The sequence below is a fragment of the Triticum dicoccoides genome, chromosome 3A (assembly GCF_002162155.2).
Source record: "Triticum dicoccoides isolate Atlit2015 ecotype Zavitan chromosome 3A, WEW_v2.0, whole genome shotgun sequence".
Lineage (NCBI taxonomy): Eukaryota > Viridiplantae > Streptophyta > Magnoliopsida > Poales > Poaceae > Triticum > Triticum dicoccoides.
Window position 1 is genome coordinate 543,585,878 of NC_041384.1, and position 18,689 is coordinate 543,604,566.

At 46.2% G+C, this 18,689-nt stretch overlaps 3 protein-coding genes across 3 annotated transcripts; 1 reads left to right on the forward strand and 2 right to left on the reverse strand.

Annotated features, from left to right (window-relative positions):
• Window positions 1–397: 397 nt before the first annotated feature.
• On the forward strand, window positions 398–8,821 carry LOC119269071 (malonate--CoA ligase-like). Its single transcript, XM_037550817.1, has 17 exons — window positions 398–611; window positions 1,625–1,797; window positions 2,562–2,753; window positions 2,988–3,189; window positions 3,403–3,491; window positions 3,688–3,757; window positions 4,158–4,210; window positions 4,490–4,597; window positions 4,679–4,777; window positions 5,965–6,057; window positions 6,153–6,230; window positions 6,319–6,420; window positions 7,101–7,191; window positions 7,319–7,392; window positions 7,640–7,819; window positions 8,192–8,245; window positions 8,326–8,821. Exons 1-17 carry the CDS (start codon window positions 413–415, stop codon window positions 8,362–8,364), a joined length of 1,896 nt encoding a protein of 631 aa, XP_037406714.1. The 5' UTR covers window positions 398–412; the 3' UTR covers window positions 8,365–8,821.
• Window positions 8,822–9,273: 452 nt separating this feature from the next.
• Window positions 9,274–11,838, reverse strand: LOC119272070 (protein NRT1/ PTR FAMILY 1.2-like). The gene is made up of 4 exons (XM_037553663.1): window positions 11,515–11,838; window positions 11,053–11,270; window positions 10,425–10,981; window positions 9,274–10,297 (listed from the first exon to the last, which is right to left on the reverse strand). Exons 1-4 carry the CDS (start codon window positions 11,606–11,608, stop codon window positions 9,415–9,417), a joined length of 1,752 nt encoding a protein of 583 aa, XP_037409560.1. The 5' UTR covers window positions 11,609–11,838; the 3' UTR covers window positions 9,274–9,414.
• A 2,434-nt stretch (window positions 11,839–14,272) lies between these two features.
• Window positions 14,273–16,588, reverse strand: LOC119272071 (protein NRT1/ PTR FAMILY 1.2-like). Its single transcript, XM_037553664.1, has 3 exons — window positions 16,291–16,588; window positions 15,967–16,184; window positions 14,273–15,877 (listed from the first exon to the last, which is right to left on the reverse strand). The coding sequence occupies exons 1-3, from the start codon at window positions 16,382–16,384 to the stop codon at window positions 14,423–14,425; spliced, it is 1,767 nt and encodes a 588-aa protein (XP_037409561.1). The 5' UTR covers window positions 16,385–16,588; the 3' UTR covers window positions 14,273–14,422.
• Window positions 16,589–18,689: the final 2,101 nt, after the last annotated feature.

Here is an 18,689-nt window from a genome sequence, read left to right on the forward strand (position 1 = left end):
CATCCATGCTAAATCCAACGGCTGAAACTGCCTTTTCTATTTTGCTTCCGTGTTCTATTGCACAGTTCTCCCTTGTCCATCATGTACGACCAGTGCTGTTCGTGGCGCAACTCACATCATCCATCAGCGCTGCAGTCGTGCACGGAAGCAGCACAAGATATCATGTTCTTCCAGTGTGGCCCCTGACGGGACCGATCAAGCGAACCAGCGAGCCGCACCAACCCCACACTGGAGAAACCCGCGAGCCGCGAGCGGCACCACCACCAGCTGCAGCGCCAGCGACCCACGCCGTGCGGCGGCCCCCCGTCCGTCCCACCAATTGGCACGGGCAACCTCGTAGGACGCGCCCCACGGCCACAGCGCTACTCCTCCACCACCACCCACGCACGCACCTACCCGGGGCAGCCCGTAAATGCGTGCGCAGGGGTGGGCGCGCGGGAGGGCGGTGGCGCGCTTGATGACGCCATTCAATTGCCCCACGGCCCACGCCTCCTCCCCCCACCTGCTGCTGCCGCGGCTGCTGCTGCTCCGCTCCTCCTCCTCTTATACCCTCCTCCCCTCTCGCCTCCGACGCCAATTCGCCTCGGACGCCTCCTCCTCCCCAGCCTCAGGTCAGCCCCTCCGTCCGTCGCTCCTTTCTCCTCCCAGCCCTCCTTGTGCTTCGCCTTCGCACAAGGTGTTCGTCGTTTTGCCTCAACCGCGCGCGCCGTCCAGCTGTCTTGAGTTGCCGTCGGCGGTCCCTCGCCGTCGCGTTGCTGTGGCCTAGCATCGCTCGCCCCGCGCTGAAGCTGATCCCTGCGCCACTCTTACCTGCCCTGATTTGTCGGAGCTGAAGGTGTCCGCTGTTCAGCTTCACTGGATGTTCGGCGCAGAGAGGGGAGAGTAGTGGCAGTAGCCGCCGATTCACGGGGTGGTCCCTTCAGGCGTCCGCGTTCTAATTTTGATGCTTCCACAAGGAATTTGCTGTACATCTGCCCAAATTCGAGTAGGATACGTTCATCAGTGATCACTGGAGCTGTTTCCCATCAAAAGAAAAAAAAAGAAGAGTGATCACTGAAGTTCTTGCGATGGTAGTACGGATTAATAGTCCTAATAGATTCAGAACCTGCCTCTCGGGCCTCATGATGTCACGTTCTCTCTAGAACTATGCAGCATTAACTTTTAAGCTAGTACTGTTCCCATTACCACAGTTTAGAGGTCCAATTATTGACGAAACAGCGAGGGCCTGAATAGGACAACAGTAGTGAACTAGTTATAATTGTGCAGCCGCGCTGCTTCTAGAATGACTCTGGCAAGGTAGCAGTTCGTAGTCACTCTTTTGTGCGTGATCAAACTGATTGTTGAGATTGTGATTTGTAAGTCTACTTATAACGAAGAAGTGGCCACATTGATCAGGTTTATTTTGGTACTGTGGTAGACCGCTAGGACTACTGGGGTTTCTAATCCCATTTGCCTTCAAACCAACTATTGCTTACTACTCCCTCCGTCCCAAAATAAGTACTTTTTATGGCATGCAAAGGCAGTTGATCATTCATCTCAATATCTGTTTATAGTTTGAAGCATAGGACTACATTTTCCATTTAGTTTTTTTTCTGATGTTTTTATTATCTTGCTTGTGGCTCAGTTGACAACACCAGACAGAGTTCTCGTACGTTCATGGAGGTTGTTCTAGAAGTCTTTAAGCATGGCTCTGCACATGGTGCCCGTGCGGCTATAAGAGCTGACCAGAAGAGTTACAGCCTTGTCCAGCTTATTTCGTCTGCACTGGATGTGCACAATATTTTGTGCAGAAAACATGTACCACCAATCCCTTTTCCATATCTTAGTTTTTTTGTGTGTATTCACTTGAGACTGTCTGTTAGCCATGAGGTGATTAGGATATGACTATCCTGACCTTATTTCTAGGTCCTGAAATATATGGTTTATTAGTTTCCCTTCTCCTTTTGTTGTTATAACTTTTTTTGTAAGGCTGGGACTGAAATTTTCAACTAATTGGGTTGACGTGATAATATGCAAGTTCAAGCTCCCCCAAAAGTGTAAGTTCAAACTTTATAATTTAGCTGAAACACTGTTGGTAGGTTTAGTGCCTTCTGGTCATTCCTCTTCTAATACAAAAGGACAATCATTTTGGTTAGGGTGCGGGTCTGAGACTGGGAGGGTATAACTACTCAAGCAATTAGTCTGCCCTGCTTTGTCCTTGCATGTTTGCTAGAAGGCATCACAAAAGTTGCACAAGTGTTCAATAGGGTTCTCCCGTATCATTTCCATAAAAAGATGACTGAACTGCACAAGTTAGCCTTTACAAAGTGCAGCCGAGTTTTTTTAGTAGCTCTAGTCAAACTCCAGTTATGTTGATGAAGGACATGTGCAGTCATTAATCTTTTTTATGCTTCCACCTTTCCCAAAAATATGGTAGTTCACTATTCAATTTTGTTATGACCAAGTAGTTTGATATATAAGTCGACTGAGCTTTGGTTAGCTTACAATTCTGTTAACTGTTCGATGCATGTTGATAATGCCTTAGAGAAAACTCGGTTAAGCTGTTCTTTTTAATGACTCAGGATGGTAAAGATTCTTCTGTCAATGGAGCAAATGCGACAGGATTCCTTTGTGGTGCTCGTATTGGCATCGTGGCTAAACCCTCTCCTGAATTTGTTGCTGGGATATTTGGAACCTGGCTTTCTGGTGGAGTTGCAGTACCCCTTGCACTTAGCTATCCTGAAGTTGAACTCCTGCATGTCATGAATGACTCGGTATGTTCCAAATTTCTTGCAGTATCCCCCCCCCTCCCTCTTTAATATATCAACTTAAGTATGAAACATTTCTATTTTCACGGGGTGTTCCTTAAATGCCCCATAGAGGGGCTGTCTAGAGCCTAGACCATCTTGTAGCATATCGAGATTTAAAAAATTGTTGTATACGCACATATGTTTACAGTACAATGGACTATCCGATGTGTCTTTGTTTCTAACTTCCGCAACTTACAGGACATTTCTATGGTGTTAAGCACAAAAGAGCATCATGACATTATGGAAAGCATCTCTACCAAATGTTCCACTCGTTATTCTCTTCTTCCAACTGTGGAAAGTATACCTCCAAAGATAGATGCCCAAGAACCTTTAAGTAGTGTAGTGACTTCATCAGTTTCTAGCTTAATGGCTGAGATTGACACTTTAAAGAAAATTAAAGGTGATTACTGATGTTTATTTTACCACAAATTTATATTTCATTTATGCTGCTGCTTTTACACTGATGTTTCACTAGTGGAGTATGTTCACTGGTTAATCATGAACATATGTTCAACAGTTAACCATGAACATACGTTCAACAGTTAATATTATTTTCCAAATATGTCGTGTCCTCCTGCTATAAACCTAATTATGCTGAAATTTTGTTATGCAGGAGATGATCCTGCTCTTATCCTTTACACGAGTGGCACAACTGGTAAACCGAAAGGAGTAGTCCACACTCATGAGGGGATACTTTCTCAGGTGCATTTTATCATCTTTAAGTAGATCTATCGTACAGTTTTAGAAACATTCTAATTGAAGCTAACACTTTTGGTTACTTTGCTGTTGCTATGAGCCTATTATTGATATTTCCACACTCTTTTCATGATCCTTTTATTTATTTGAACTGGTCTGTGAGTGTTTAATATACATACCATTTTATTTACTGGTTTGGCAGGTTCAAATTCTGACAGAGGCATGGGGATATCAAAGTGAAGATCAGTTTCTCCACTGTCTTCCACTGCACCATATCCACAACAAACGCTAATACTAAAAAATATATAAGGATCTTGGACCATATTCTACACTTACATATCGATTTGCATAATTTCCAAACAAGAACCTTCTTTTGTTATTTATTCAAGTATTCAGCTATACAGATACATGTTTGGATGATATCTCCTCCTTTTCTTCCTTGGGAAAATGCTTCATATCTTCAGTTAACTAGTTAAGCTTTCCCATACTGTAGTCATAATGCCTTTTCAGGTTTAAAATCCTGAGCACACGCACTAGAATAGTAGTTAGAACCTCATCTAACTCACAATGTTTGATTGCAATTAAATAGCTTTCACACCCTTACTTCTGATTATTATATTTGGAGGAACCATTCTGTTTTGTCAATTTTATGAGGTCCTTAACTTCGATTACATGTGCATGGTCTTTTCAATGCTCTATTTGCGCCCCTCTATTCAGGATCAGTGGTAAGTACCCTCATTTACTTGTTGTATTACGTAAAATGCTTTATCTAGGAATTTACAATGGTTTGTTTGATCAATAGGTATTATGGTTTGGTTTAGGTGAACCATCTTCTGTAGCTCTTGGATTTATTTTCTGTCGTCTTCTGTAGCTCTTGGAATTATTTTCTGGTCACTTAATGTGTCTATTTATTTGTTCTTTAGCCACATAAGATTAAATTGTTTCTAGCACATCTGTGGAGTTGCTTTCATGGTAAGTTAGTAACACATTTTCTCTGATTACAGGTCGAGTTTTTGCCAAAATTCAGTGTGAGGGGAGTATGGCAGAGATGGCGTGAGTCATATCCCAATGACGGCAGTAAAAATGATGAGGCTATTACAGTATTTACTGGAGTACGTTTCTATGGCACATACATATTTTCGTTGTCAAATTGGTTGAGATGTTAGGGTGATTTGATACTTCCTGAATGCCAGGTTCCGACAGTGTACACACGCCTACTGCAAGGGTACGATAGTATGAATCCTGATCAACAGTCTGCCTGTTCTTATGCCGCAAAGCAGCTGAGACTAATGGTAAGTCCCATGTATACCTTGTCACTAATTATATTTATTCCCTTATCTTGGTTTCAGCATTGAAATTCGAATGTTGAATGCCCCTTGTAAAGTTAATTAATGATCTGGCTTAGTCTTATCATGTCTTGCACTTCCTTTCTTTGCTGAGTACATCTGTACATGCAAACCACTGCATCTCTATTTTTAAGGTAGAAAGAAGAATATAGCTTCCTATCCCTGATATGTTCCACCTGAAAAGGTCAACAATCCCCTATAAATGTGAACTCAATCATATTCCTTTCCTTCCAAATTCTCTACGCTACCAGAATAACAAGGTTGTCAAAACTGCTTCTTTTACGACCTCGAAGGGCCTCTCTTGACTTTGTGCACCAATCTTCAAACGAAGACCAAATAGTGGACTGAATTGTGATCACATTGCGCCAGTTGAGCACTTCACCATAGTTAACATTGATCACTCCACACCTGACAAGGAGATGATCAGTGTCTTCCCTGCAAGATTTAGCTGAATACTACTCCAATGCTTCCCATTTCCACGGCCAAGAACCCTGAATTTCAGGGTTAAGCATGGTTCCTTGTACCATGTCAAAGATATTGAGAACCTGGATGAAGACTGATTGTCAACAGGGTTTGATGCGACTGTGATTGTCAACGGGGTTCAATGTCCTTGATCCAAGCTGCATTGCCCAGAGCTTCTACCAAAGTTTCTTTTCTGCCGCCTCGAGCGATGAAGACTGTTTTCTGCAGCCCTCTCTTTTTTGCACTTGCATTTGTGTCCAATTCTGGTGTTTTTCCTATTACTATATTTCTCATTTCTAGGATTCAAAGAGGCCCTTAATAGTTTTAGCCTGCACACTTTGTTAACAACTTAACATTATCTTGACTTGCATTGATATTATGCGTCAATGTCCTTGATCCAAGCTGCATTGCCCAGAGCTTCTACCAAAGTTTCTTTTCTGCCGCCTCGAGCGATGAAGACTGTTTTCTGCAGCCCTCTCTTTTTTGCACTTGCATTTGTGTCCAATTCTGGTGTTTTTCCTATTACTATATTTCTCATTTCTAGGATTCAAAGAGGCCCTTAATAGTTTTAGCCTGCACACTTTGTTAACAACTTAACATTATCTTGACTTGCATTGATATTATGCGAGTTTTCTATATCTGTGCTACTAACAGTCATTGAATCGCTGTAGATGTGTGGATCATCAGCACTTCCTTCCCCACTCATGAAACGGTGGCAGGAAGTGACAGGCCACCGTCTTTTGGAACGCTATGGCATGACTGAGGTTACAGCATAAACTCTTCCTTCTGAAATCAGTGCACGCTAACTTTGCTTTAATATCAATTTTGCAATGGCTCCTAACAGCTTATTTGGTTATAGTTTGTCATGGCACTGTCTAATCCATTGCATGGTGCAAGGAAAGAAGGTACAGTCGGTAAACCTCTTCCGCGTGTTGAGGTATGCTATGACTCCATTGTAATTAGGGATATAGTCAAACTGATTTATTCTGTATTGCTTCATGGCATTTAAGCATCTTTTTTCTCAGGCCAAGATCATTATGGACGATGGTACTGAAACTAAAACTGGAGTCGGTGAGCTCTGTATTAAAAGTCCGTCCCTTTTCAAAGAGTACTGGAAAAGACCGGAGGTACAATTTCAATTCAAAGAACCCTTTGCTAATTCATCACCCATTAGCTTCTACTCATGTGAAGTATTTACTTTACTTCTTCGATGCATGTGAGAGAAAAAACTGGATTCCTTTTCATACTTCTATCATATAAGATTAGTTATTGGTAGAGAAAGTCTGATGATTGCATCCTTAGTTTCCTACTAATATGTACAGTTTCTTGAATGTGTACAAGTTTTACAGTGCCATCATATATTCTTTCCGTCGGATGCTAATTACATTCTTTGATGCATGTAAGAAAACTGGATTCCTTTTCATGTTTTTATTGTATAGATTCGTTATTTGTAGATAAAGTTCGATGATTGCATCCTTAGTTTACTACTGTATGGTTTCTTGAATGGTGTGCAAGTTTAACAGTGCCATCATATGATTCCTTCCCCCAGATGCTACTAATTACAGGATGTTATTGTTGCATTTGTTCAGCAAATCTGTAGTCCACTTGCTAAAATGCACATTTTCTTATTTAAATACAATCTTATCTATTAATATGACTTATGAGGTGCTTTAGCATGTACTCTACTTCTAAGTTACACCGTATGAAGTTATTATACTTTCTTACCTATAAAGAACCAAATGAAGGATTCATTGTTGTGAATTTAATACCACTGCTTTGTTATTCACATGCCAAATTTCTGGTGCAGGTTACAGCAGAATCATTTATTGATGGTGGGTTCTTCAAGACTGGTGATACGGTAACCGTAGATGAGGACGGATACTTTATAATTCTAGGGCGTAAGTACCACTTTACAGCGCTGCAGTTTCACGCTCTTCTGGTTTCCTGTTTTCATTTTGACCGTGATATTATGGCTACAGTAAAAGAATATTGGGATTCTCAGCCTCAATTGTTTTTTTTGTGTAGGCACAAATGCTGATATCATGAAAGTTGGTGGTTATAAGTTGTCAGCGTTAGAAATTGAGGCGGTTCTGTTAGAGGTAAATTACCATTTTACTGAAAACTACATCTTCAAGTGTCTAAAATATTAGAAAAATTGGAGCAGCTACTGCACTGAAAGAACTGCTGATAGTTATGAAGCTCTAGTTTGTCTCTGTTCCCAGTAACGTTTTGCTTTCTCCGCAGTAGACAATGTTAGGCTAAAAGCTTCACCAAAGGATTCTTGGTGCAGTTGATTAAAGTCCTACATTACTCATCTTGCTTTATATGGTTTCCTTTGTTGTTCAGCATGACACTGTACTGGAGTGTGCTGTTCTTGGCTTGCCCGATGAAGCTTATGGGGAGGCTATATGTGCAATAATTGTGCCTAAGGAGGATGCAAAGGAAAAGGCTGAACAGGCTTCAAAGCCAGCACTAACCTTAGAAGCATTGACAAGTTGGTCAAAAGATAAACTTGCTCCATACAAGGTTTGCCTACAGAACTTCCATATTTTTTCCAGCTGCTTTACAGTATTGCTTCCTTAGATGGTTTTCGCCGCCTAGTTATTTTTTCTAGCTTTCTTTGCCAGGTATATTATCAAGTTCGCAATTTGTATGTTGGGTCTATGCAAGGGGTGGTTTCCCATCTAAGTTATATTTACAATCACATCTTCTAATGCTAAAATCATCAATCCTCTAATTATGTTAATGAACATTCAGTTTCAGTAATGCCAACAAATATTTATCCGAAAACTTTTAAGAAGTTCACATATGGTACATGTGCATAGCTACTATCTTGTCAGCCTGAATTCATTATCTGTTCTTGTTATGGAGTTAATTCTTTTTTCTATGCATGGTTAGATTCCAACAAGATTGCACTTATGGGATTCTCTTCCTCGGAATGCCATGGGAAAGGTGCGGGAATATATAATATGCTTTATCTTTAGGTGCATCTGTGTTGAGTTTGCTACTGATTTCATTGTTGCTTATTTCAGGTTAACAAGAAGGAGCTTAAGAAATTATTAGAGGTGTAGCTGTAGAAGTGCACGCTCTAGCCAATGCAACCAAAAGACCGATCTGATGGAAGAGACTAGGCAGCACATTATACGTCAACACTCCCCTTCACGTGTGGCTCCCTCAGGCCTAAACGTGGATCGAAAGTGGGCTGCAATTTAATTGCGCCAGCTGGGTCTTGAACTCAAGACCTCTTGGCTCTGATATCATGTAGAAGTGCATGCTCTAGCCAGTGCAATCAAAAAACCGATTTGATGGAAGAGATTAGGCAGCACATTATACGTCAACGGTAGCCACATTTACATTGATGTACCTATTTTTCCATCTCACCCTTCTACGAGGGAGACATATAGCAGTGTCAGCTAATAATTTTGTCCTGGACAACAATAATGATAATTTAGAGCAACTGTGCAAGTAAATAGTGCACACTATCCTATGCTAATCTTAAAAGCGAGAATGTGAAATAACTAGAAGTTCCATGTGCCATAGGGAAAAGCATAAGCATAGATGTTGTGTACTTATGTAGTGTCGCCGTCCCCCTTATGATATGCTGAAACTTAACCATCTATATATGCTTCCTACATTTTTGCTCATAATAACCAAAACCAATGTAAGTAGCCCCTCATGTTTTAGACATCGGCAAGTCTTCGATATTAACTTCAGCTGCTGTTATTTCGCAAAAAAAAAAACCTTCAGCTGCTGTTGCATAAAAAACACAACGCAAATTTTATGATTTATTTTCATTTAACCAATCACAAAAATATGCTGTGTGTGTCGTTAGTTGAAATTAGATGACCGAAGATTTTTTTCCTGAGGAACTGGCCTCTCTGTTGAGAAGAGGAATGAGGTAAACATTTCCAAAAGAACAACAACTGCAGGCTCCGGCTTCGCAGATGAATGGCAAGGCGAGTCGCACACGTGCCCCGGGAACTTTGAAACATTGACCGCAGTTCAGAGCAGTTGGTTCAGAGAAGAGAGAACCAACCCCGCAACCTGCGGTTTTTGCCGTCTGAGTTCAGACTCACCTTAAAAATGGCCTCATTGTGACACCCGAGCTCAGCATTACAAAACTAGGCCGTCGGCCGTTCCCTCTCGCCTTCACCCTCCTCCTCCCACTCCACGTTCTTCCCCTCCTCGCCGTACTTCCAGGCGCACCAGAGGAAGTACACGAAGTTGACGGCGCCCAGGCCGGCGAGCAGCCAGTAGTAGTAGTCGTAGTGCCCCGCGTTGAGATCGCTGGAGAGCCAGCTCGTCCTCCCCCCGCGCCTGCTCGTGTCGTCCACCACCTTGACGATCAGGCTGTTCACCAGGTTACCCACCCCCATGGCCATGTAGAGCAGCGCCATGCTGAAGCTGGCCATGCTCTTGGGCAGCTCCGTGTAGAAGAACTCGAGCTCCCCGATCACGCCGAACGCCTCCGCCAGCCCCATGAGCGCGAACTGCGGCACCAGCCAGAACGCCGACATGCCGCCGCCCCCGGCCAGCGCCAGCCTGCGCCGCGCGCCCTCCACCGCGCCGGACACGGCCATCGCCGCCGTGGCCAGCAGCAGGCCCACCCCGACGCGCTGCTTCATGGTGAGCCCGCGCGGGTCGCCCGTCACCCGCCGCAGCGCCGGCGCGATCCACCTGTCGTAGCTGCCCGACCACAGCGACATGGTCACCATGTTGAACATGGTGAGGGAGCAGCCCGGCACGCGGAACTGGCCCACGCCGATGCGCCGGTCCATCTCGTTGGCCTGCAGCACGGCGTAGTTCTGGCTCATGGCCTGCGCGAGGAACACGGTGGATGACCAGATCGGCAGGATCCGGACGGTCGACTTGAGCTGCTCCACCTGGTCCACCGTGCACAGCCTCCTGCCGCCACCGTTGCAATCGCGCTCTGAGGCCGCCGCGCCAGTGCCGGGTAAGTCCACGCCCCCATTGTTGCTGATCATGCAGGCCTTGTTCAGGAACCTGAGCGGATTCAAATCAAACATCGCCATATATGTCAGATGAACAATCATCGATTTTCAACAAAAAATAAAAGATGATGAACAATCATCGAGTTGATCATGCTTTTCACTCTGCAGTCTGCACTCACCTCAACCTGTCTGTGGGGACAGTGAGCTTGCAGTCCTTGAGATGATGGTACACGCCGTCCTCCGTCCTCGCCGGCAGCTGCACCCTGTAGTTCCTGATCGCCGCCACGAGGGCGGCGCCTATCCCGGCGAACATTTGCTTGGACCCCTTCTCCTTGACGTAGAGGCGGGAGCCCAGGAGGAAGCTCACCGCGGAGAGCATCATGAGGCCCATCGGGACGGCGAACCCGGCCTTCCACCCGACGTTGTCCTGCACGTAGACGATCACGGTGACGGCGACCGTGAAGGCCACCCCGATGGACGCGTAGTAGGCGTTGAAGTAGGCCTGCAGGATCCTCGACCTCCTCTCCTTGGGGTGCCGGGAGAACTGGTCCGCGCCGAAGGCCATGGAGCACGGCCGGATGCCGCCGGCGCCGATGGACAGGAACGTGAAGCCGGCGATCAGCCACGCCAGGTGCCTCGGCCCCGGGGGCGCGCACTGCTCCCCGGCAAGGCCGACGCCGCACGGCGGCGGCCGCGCTCCGGGTATCATGGCGCTCAGCCATAGGAAAACAATCCCCTGCAGTGAGTGGTGCAAATTTAGCGCAAGGGAAGCATCGGCACGCTCATATTTGGTGGTTTTGCGCTCACTGTTAGGCATGCGATGGAGCCCAGCGAGATGGCCATGAACCGGCCTGTGTACATGTCGGCTATGAGCGCTCCGGGGATGGGCGCGAAATTTGCCGCCGCAGCCCACACGAAGAGCGTTGCGCCGGCGGTGACGTTGCTTAGGTGGTACTGCTTGGTGAGGTACATGATCATGTTGGTGTTGAGCCCGAACCCCGCAACTTTCTCCAACATTTCATTTGCTGCGGATGCAAAGGAAAGAAAGAACACCATATACCATCACAAATCGAAGGGAAGTATAGTCAGTGAAAATATATGGAAATACTACATGGATGAACAGCAGTTGGGTATCCTACACGGATTAAAGGAAATCATGTTCATCCAGGGATTTTTTTGTCTCATCGACGATCATTCTCAGTTGGGTGTCATATTCCTGCACCTACCAGTCCATGCCGGGGCAGAGTAAGAGGGGAAAATATTACATACCTATGATGAACGGCAGGGCTACAAATCCACCTCTCCCTTTCACTTTGTGAGCATCGGATTCAGAGCTATGCACATCGCCCTCCTGGGTTTCCATCGATCTTCTGCAGAGATAAAGGTCGGCAGCAGGTAGGTAGCCGAGGGAGGTGAACAGCACAAGCTCCCGCGCTCGATCGTTTCCGTTGTTGCTTGCCAAGAAGTGATGGAGTTCAAACTATGTCAGGATGCCTGCTGGGAAATGCAACTCTGAGATCGCCGGAGGGAAGAACATGCTCCTGCATTCTCCTTGGAAATTGGCAGGAAGGGCCCAGGAGTGGGATAGGTGAAGGGGGGAAACGAGGGGCGTGTACAAGAAACTACACATTCTTCCATTTAAGGTAGGAGAAGAGGAACAAACTCGTGACCTTCTTGCATAAAAATAAAACCAACACACAGGAGGAAAAAATGCTTTAAAAAAGGACGCTGGTAGTGAAAACGCGCGGTGCATGTATACATGTATTATCACTTTAAATGCTTCTCTTGAAACTTTAAGATGTTTTAGCTCTCATACCGTTAATTCGATCTACAACCCGGATTCATTGTCGTTTTCGTCTCGATGAGATCTTTGAAATTACCAAGTGGTCAGCTTGGTAAGCTATCAACAAAAAATTACAATCACAGATCTTTGAAATTAGACCCAAGTTGTTATGTCTTTTCGACAGTATTTTTTTTCGCTTTCAAAGTTGCCACCTGATTTTTTTTTGCTTTTATGAAATTCTCATGTAAACCAAACTTTGGCATCAACACATTGGTAAATTCAGTACAAATACAATGCCAGCTTCAACAATAGTAGGATGGCAACTTCAGAGTTCAGCTATGTATTTTTCTTTTCCTATATTAATGAAACCGGTAGAGCTCTTGCCTTGCTCGTAAAAAAAACATGCATCCATGAAGATGCTCTACACACTTTAATTCCATGGGCAAGATCCCGCCGCGCTAAACATAGTGAGGGAATGTTTGCTCCTATAATTTCCAACGAAAAAGTCACAACTTCAACCACTACAACTACAACGCAGGGTATTTTACCTTGAGACCACATGGGCATATTCATAAAGGAATAATGTAGTCGTCCTTTACCGAGAGAAAATCGCGAGCCATAGTACTGAGGCATGAACATACAACAATAATAAAACCATCAGTTTTCCACAGCCGAAGAGAAAAGCCAAAACGAAAGAAAAGCGGGTTTGTACCTCTCTAGATTTGTTGACACGACAAGCCACGCCACCTTGGGCCAATCCTACTCATTCGCCGACCTAATTGAAGCAATTGACATCGTGCCAACAGTGCCAAAGCTTCCGAAGGGGATCAATGTTCAAGATGCCGATTATTGTCCAATTCAGAATGATAGGTCTAAATTTTCATCTGCATGACGAGGACGAGACTCTAATAGTTGAAGAGCTAAACATGAAATTGAAGCAGTTGACCTCGTACTGACAATGCCAAAGTCGTCCCGTGTGCCAACTGATGGCTCACATCTCTATGGAAACGCCTCCGGGAGGGAGCAACATTAAAGAAGTCGGTTACTGCCCAATTCAAAAAGAAATATGCGTTTTCACCCGCCTAATGGTTGAAGAGCTAACATGGCTTCCTAATGATACCACACACAATCAAGGAGAAAACGGTGCCCAAAAAGCTCATCAGATCTCTAGGGCAATGCCTCCAAGAGAGAGCAAAGTTCAAGATGTCATTGTCGTCCAGTTTAGAAAGACAGGTCTGGCTTAGGACAAAGCTACAACTTCAATTAATTTGAAATGAAGGAAGTAGAAGCCAGCATCTCCACCAAGAAATCCCAGTTAACTCGACCATACAATTTTTCAAGTCTAGTTTGAAGATAACCCGAGGCTTACCAGAATTGCATAATTCATACCTTCATGGACAGTTTCATGAGCTCCGACAACACTCTCAAGGATAAACCTCCCCCCCTCACGGAAGGAGACTGACAAGGAGACAATTATGACATACTTCTAATGTTCCAAAAAACACCAATTATGACATCGGCTCGGATAGGCTACAAAGCCTAGATTTGAGAGCAACATCTACATCAGCTACAGAACCAACAGTGCCCCCTGCTTGTAGTTAGTAGATATAAATATTTTAGGAGTACAAACTCCAAAGTTAGTACATAAAGCATCAATTAATTCTTCAGGTGAGGAACTCTTAGGGTTTTGAGAAGCAAAATTTAAATATTGTTCAGTCTCAGTCCTAATCATGTCTAATAATAGAGGATTTCTCAGCATCATTGCAACCAATTTTTTGGAGAGAAAGGCGCGTGCAAGGTCAAAGCACAACACACCGCCCGGGGAATGCCTTGCCTAGCATTTCTGCCGTTCTTGCTTGGTCTCTTTCTCCCCCTCCTCAGCCGCCAATGCCATCACCATTAATGTTCGCTACTGTTCCTCCACTTAGACTACATCCTCGATCTCTCCACATTGCTATTGACGAAAACTATGAAGCTGTCAATAAGCAGGCCGAGCAGAACGCCGCGGCCGCCACAACTTTATCCTGGCCTACTGGAAGATATGACATGTTCATCTCCTATTTACCGATTTATGTCCTAGGCGTACTTGCTGCTGTTCTTACATGTTTACCTATCAATATAAGATTAATATTGTTTTTGCCATCATCATAAGTTATTTATGGATTAAATCAATCAAAAATTGCTAATTTACTCAACACAAAGGAGGATGCAACTAGAAACATGTAACATGACCGAATGATGAATGATGATATATTGACCGGGTGTATCCATCGTTTCTACACTAGCGTAGCACATCAATATCACAATTCAGCAATTCGCAAGAGATAAAGGCGCGCGCGAGGTCAATCGAGCACACCAGCACACTGCGTCACTGCCCGGCGAATGCCTTGCCTATCATTTGTGCTGTTCTTGCTTGGTCTCTTCCTCCTCCGCCTCCTCGGCCGCCAACGCCATCACTCTGATCTGCCCTTCCTCGCCGTACGCCCAGCTGCACCAGATGAAGTACACCAAGTTGGCCACGGACAGCGCCGCGAGAACCAGATAGTAGTAGTCGTAGCGGCCCCTGTTGAAGTTGCTGGACAACCAGCTGTCGCGCCCGTCCCCCCCGGTGGCGCTGTTCATGATCCCCACGATGGCGCTCCCCAGCACGGCGCCGAAGCCAATGCCGAGGGCGAGCAGCGACACCCCGATGCTGGACATGGTCTTGGGGAACTCGGAGTAGTAGAACTCGATCTGCCCGATCAGGTTCAACGCGTCGGCGAGCCCGATGAGGCAGTGCTGCGGCACAAGCCGCATCGCCGACATGTGCACCACCGCGTCCTTGTGGTCCTGGAAGCCCTCCGCGATGGCCGCGGCGCGGCGGAGGGCCTCGGTTCGCGCCGCCACGACCATGGCAACGGTGAAGATCGCCAGCCCGGCTCCCATGCGCTGCCGCAGGCTGAGCCCGCGCGCGTGGCCGGTGAGCCGCGAGAGGGGCCGCACGAGCACGCGGTCGTACAAGGCCACCCAGACGGTGAGCGTGACGATGCCGAAGACGCTGTAGGAGGCGGCGGGGATGTTCGCCTTGCCCATCTGCCGATCCATCGTACCTGCCTGCAGCACGGGGAACATCACCTGGGCGACGATCACGCCGGGTATGATCCCCGTGGACCATATCGGCAGCACGCGGATGACGGCCTTGGCGTCCTCCACCTGCTGCACCGTGCACAGCCGCCACGGGTCACACGCCGACCCGTCGCTGTTGAGCTCCTTGCTCGGGTTCCTCAGCACGCACGCCCGGTTCATGGACACCATCTTCTTGGTGGGAACTCTGGGCCTGGAGCCAGCTTTGTTGTGGAAGCACGACGCCTCGGCCGTCTCCGGCGGCAACAGCTCGCGCCGGTTCTTGTAGCTGGCGACGAGCACCTGCACGATGCCCACCAGCACGCTCCTGTCGGCCTCCGCCTTGAGGTACAAAGGCGAGCCGGCCAGGAAGAGCATGAGAGCGGCGAGCATGAGCACGACGGGCACGGAGAAGCCGACGACCCACCCCATGTGATCCTGTATGTAGACGATCACGAGGACCGCAACGACGAGGGAGATCCCCAGCACGGTGTAGTACCAGTTGAAGAAGGTCTGCAGCCTCCTGACGTTCTTGGTGCTGTTGTCCCGCTTGTCCAGCTGGTCCGCTCCGAACGCCAGCGCGCACGGCCGGATGCCGCCCGCCCCGAGCGACATGAGCAGGAACGACGTGAACAGTAGCGGCAGCTGGCACGTCAGCATCGTGCACGCGCGCGGGTTCGCCGGGTCGCACCCCGGAGTCTTCTTGTACACTGGCAGGATCGCAGTCACCAATAGCAGGCACATCCCCTACAATTAACGTACACCAACAAGATCAATTAGGCTGCAAGATCGGTGCAAGAGGAACGGGCGGAGTGCACTAATTGTGATCTGCTTACCGAGAGGCTGACGACGCATCCCAGGGCGATGACCGGGAAGCGGCCGAAGAAAACGTCCGACAGCACGCCGCCGCCGATGGGCAGGAAGTTGGTGAGGGCGGACCAGAGGTAGAGCACCATGGCGCTGGTGGCCGGCGTCATGTTGTACCGCTTGGTGAGGTATACGACCATGTTCGCTTGCAGCCCGTACGTCGCCACCTTCTCGAAGATCTCGTTCGCTGAGATTCCAGTCCAGCAGAGGGTGTCATCTCATGAGCGTGTTAATTTGTACAGCAAAGGGAAATTGGCTAACTAAGGTGCATGATCGATGCAAGGCTTGCTTACAGATGATGAACGGTATGGTTCTGAGGCCGCCCTTCCTCCTCGCCGCAGGGACAGGGGCAGGGACGGCGGCTTCCTCCATGGCCGAGACCTCCATGCTCTCTGCCTGGCTAGCTAGCTAGTGCTCCTGCAATCCAACTGCAACGACGGAGAGAGCAAGATATATAGGCACAGATACTTTGTAGAGGCAACAAGAAGAGCCCGGGAGATGCTTTGTATACGCAACAAGAAAAAGAGGCCGAGCGAGGCGATTTATATGGGCAACTGACCAGTGATGACATCAACGCTCACCGTAGATAACCAAGAAAAGGGATTAGAAAAGGAGAAGAAGAAGAAGAAGCTGAGCAGCTCCTGGGCACGAGGGATAGAGACAAGCGCTGTAGCTCAGCACTCCGTACGCTGGTCTAGTAGTGTGCGGGCTAGCTGTGAACAACCATCGCTAACTGCCTAGGTTCCGACGGAGATTGGGAACGGTCGGCCCTGCCTTTGATCCCCGGACGATGTACGTATCTGATGGGGCTTTTGAGAGAAGCTTTGGGTGGGGCATGCCGGACACGTCGCTTCGGCAGGGATGTGCATGTGTATCCATGTCGTTGAAATGCTGGTATTCCGACGTCAACGTATCCTCCTCCCTCGCCAACCATGAGATGAGAGGATTTGGTTGCGCAACTACATCGTCAAACTTGTAGCATTGCACAATAGCAATGCGAGATTGATGTCGACGGACTCAAGGATCTACGTTTTCAAGATTTCTCGTAGCTGGGGTCGCCCGTTTAGCAAGCCCCGCACGGTCATTTTCACACACTGTCCCGGCGTGGACTCTTTCTGACTGCATAATCTTTGAAAATAATACTCCCTTCGTTCCTTTACGTAAGGTGTATTATTTTCGGCACGGTACTTAGGCACAGAATTATAATCAATTAAGGATAAAGTTACCGTTGCAAATCATTGGTTAGTAGCAAGTAAATTAGTTAGTCAAATAAAGAGATAGACACAATCGAGAGTGAGATACTTTCCTTCTTCTGCCACAAGAAGAGATACATGCAATCAGAAAAGAGATACTTTCATTTTTTTATAGAGGGCTAAGAATGGAATTAGGAGAAATTAGAATAAATGCACCTTACATTGTGAAATTTTATCAAAAAATAAATACACCTTGTATAAGGAACCGAGGAAGTAGCTTTTATTTGATTTTTTTATAGCTATTGAATCAACTATTAAAAGAGAGTTGGTAAGTTGTCCTCACCTCCTCCCCGTCCTCTCTACCTTGTTTTTTTTCCTTTCCACGCCCCTCTGGTTTGGAATAAAAATCCATACTTTGATTTTCTTGTCCTACTAGAAACCATATTTTGCATTAACTCAATCAAATTGTCTCAAAATCCTACATTAACTTAATCAAATCTTACCAAAATCTCAATTAAATCAAAACTTTCATTGCCATCCCCAACACATAATCAATCAAATCAAATCTTGACAAAACCTAAACTAAATCAAATACTTTCATTGCCATTCCTTACCTATACTCAAATCTTAATAAAACCTAAACTAAATCAAACATTTGCATTTTCTTTCCTTAACTATACTCAACAAATCTTACCAAAATCTTGAATATGGTGGGTGTAAGGTATATGTCAGACACGATTTATTTAACTCAGTACAGACACAGACGCTCATACATACGCACATTCACTCACCCCTATGAACTCACGCATACACACGCTACACCTATGAGCATCTCCAAAAGACTGAGCTCGCACATCATCTTGAGGTTGACAAAGTCGCCACGAACGCCTTCGTAGTTGATGGAAACGTCTGCTTCCACTGAATGCACATCACCGGAAGACCTGAAATAAAACCAGGAAAATGCAACCACCAATGCCAAGTCTAGTACTTGAACCCTGATGGGTTGGTTCCACCACACGAAATCTACTCCCACCTCCCATAATGTAAGACGTTTTTTGACACTACACTAGTGTAAACAACCGTCCTACATTATGGGACGGAGGGAGTAACCATCTGAGCTGCGTTCAGTTCGCACACACGATTGGTGTTGAACCACTAGCATATGTATACCCCTAATGCAATGCACACACAGTTAGCTAGTTATTATAACGCTGTACGAGTTTCAGATTTTTTTACACGACTTCTCAAAAATGCAATTCATGGGTTTCAACCAGCCTAATTCAACTTCCAAGAAAATTCACTAGCACCTTGTTCGCCTCCCATGAATTGGACTAAGAATTCAAGAGCTGAATTTGGATTCAAAAATATATGGGTGTTTGCGTGCCAGAGGATTGGGAACCGTAAATTCCAAAGTAGAATCCCTTGAGTTACAATAGACCAACCATTACCTTTTTGTCTCGAAAAGGCTGGACTTTATTTGCTCAAAATGGAGCATCAAA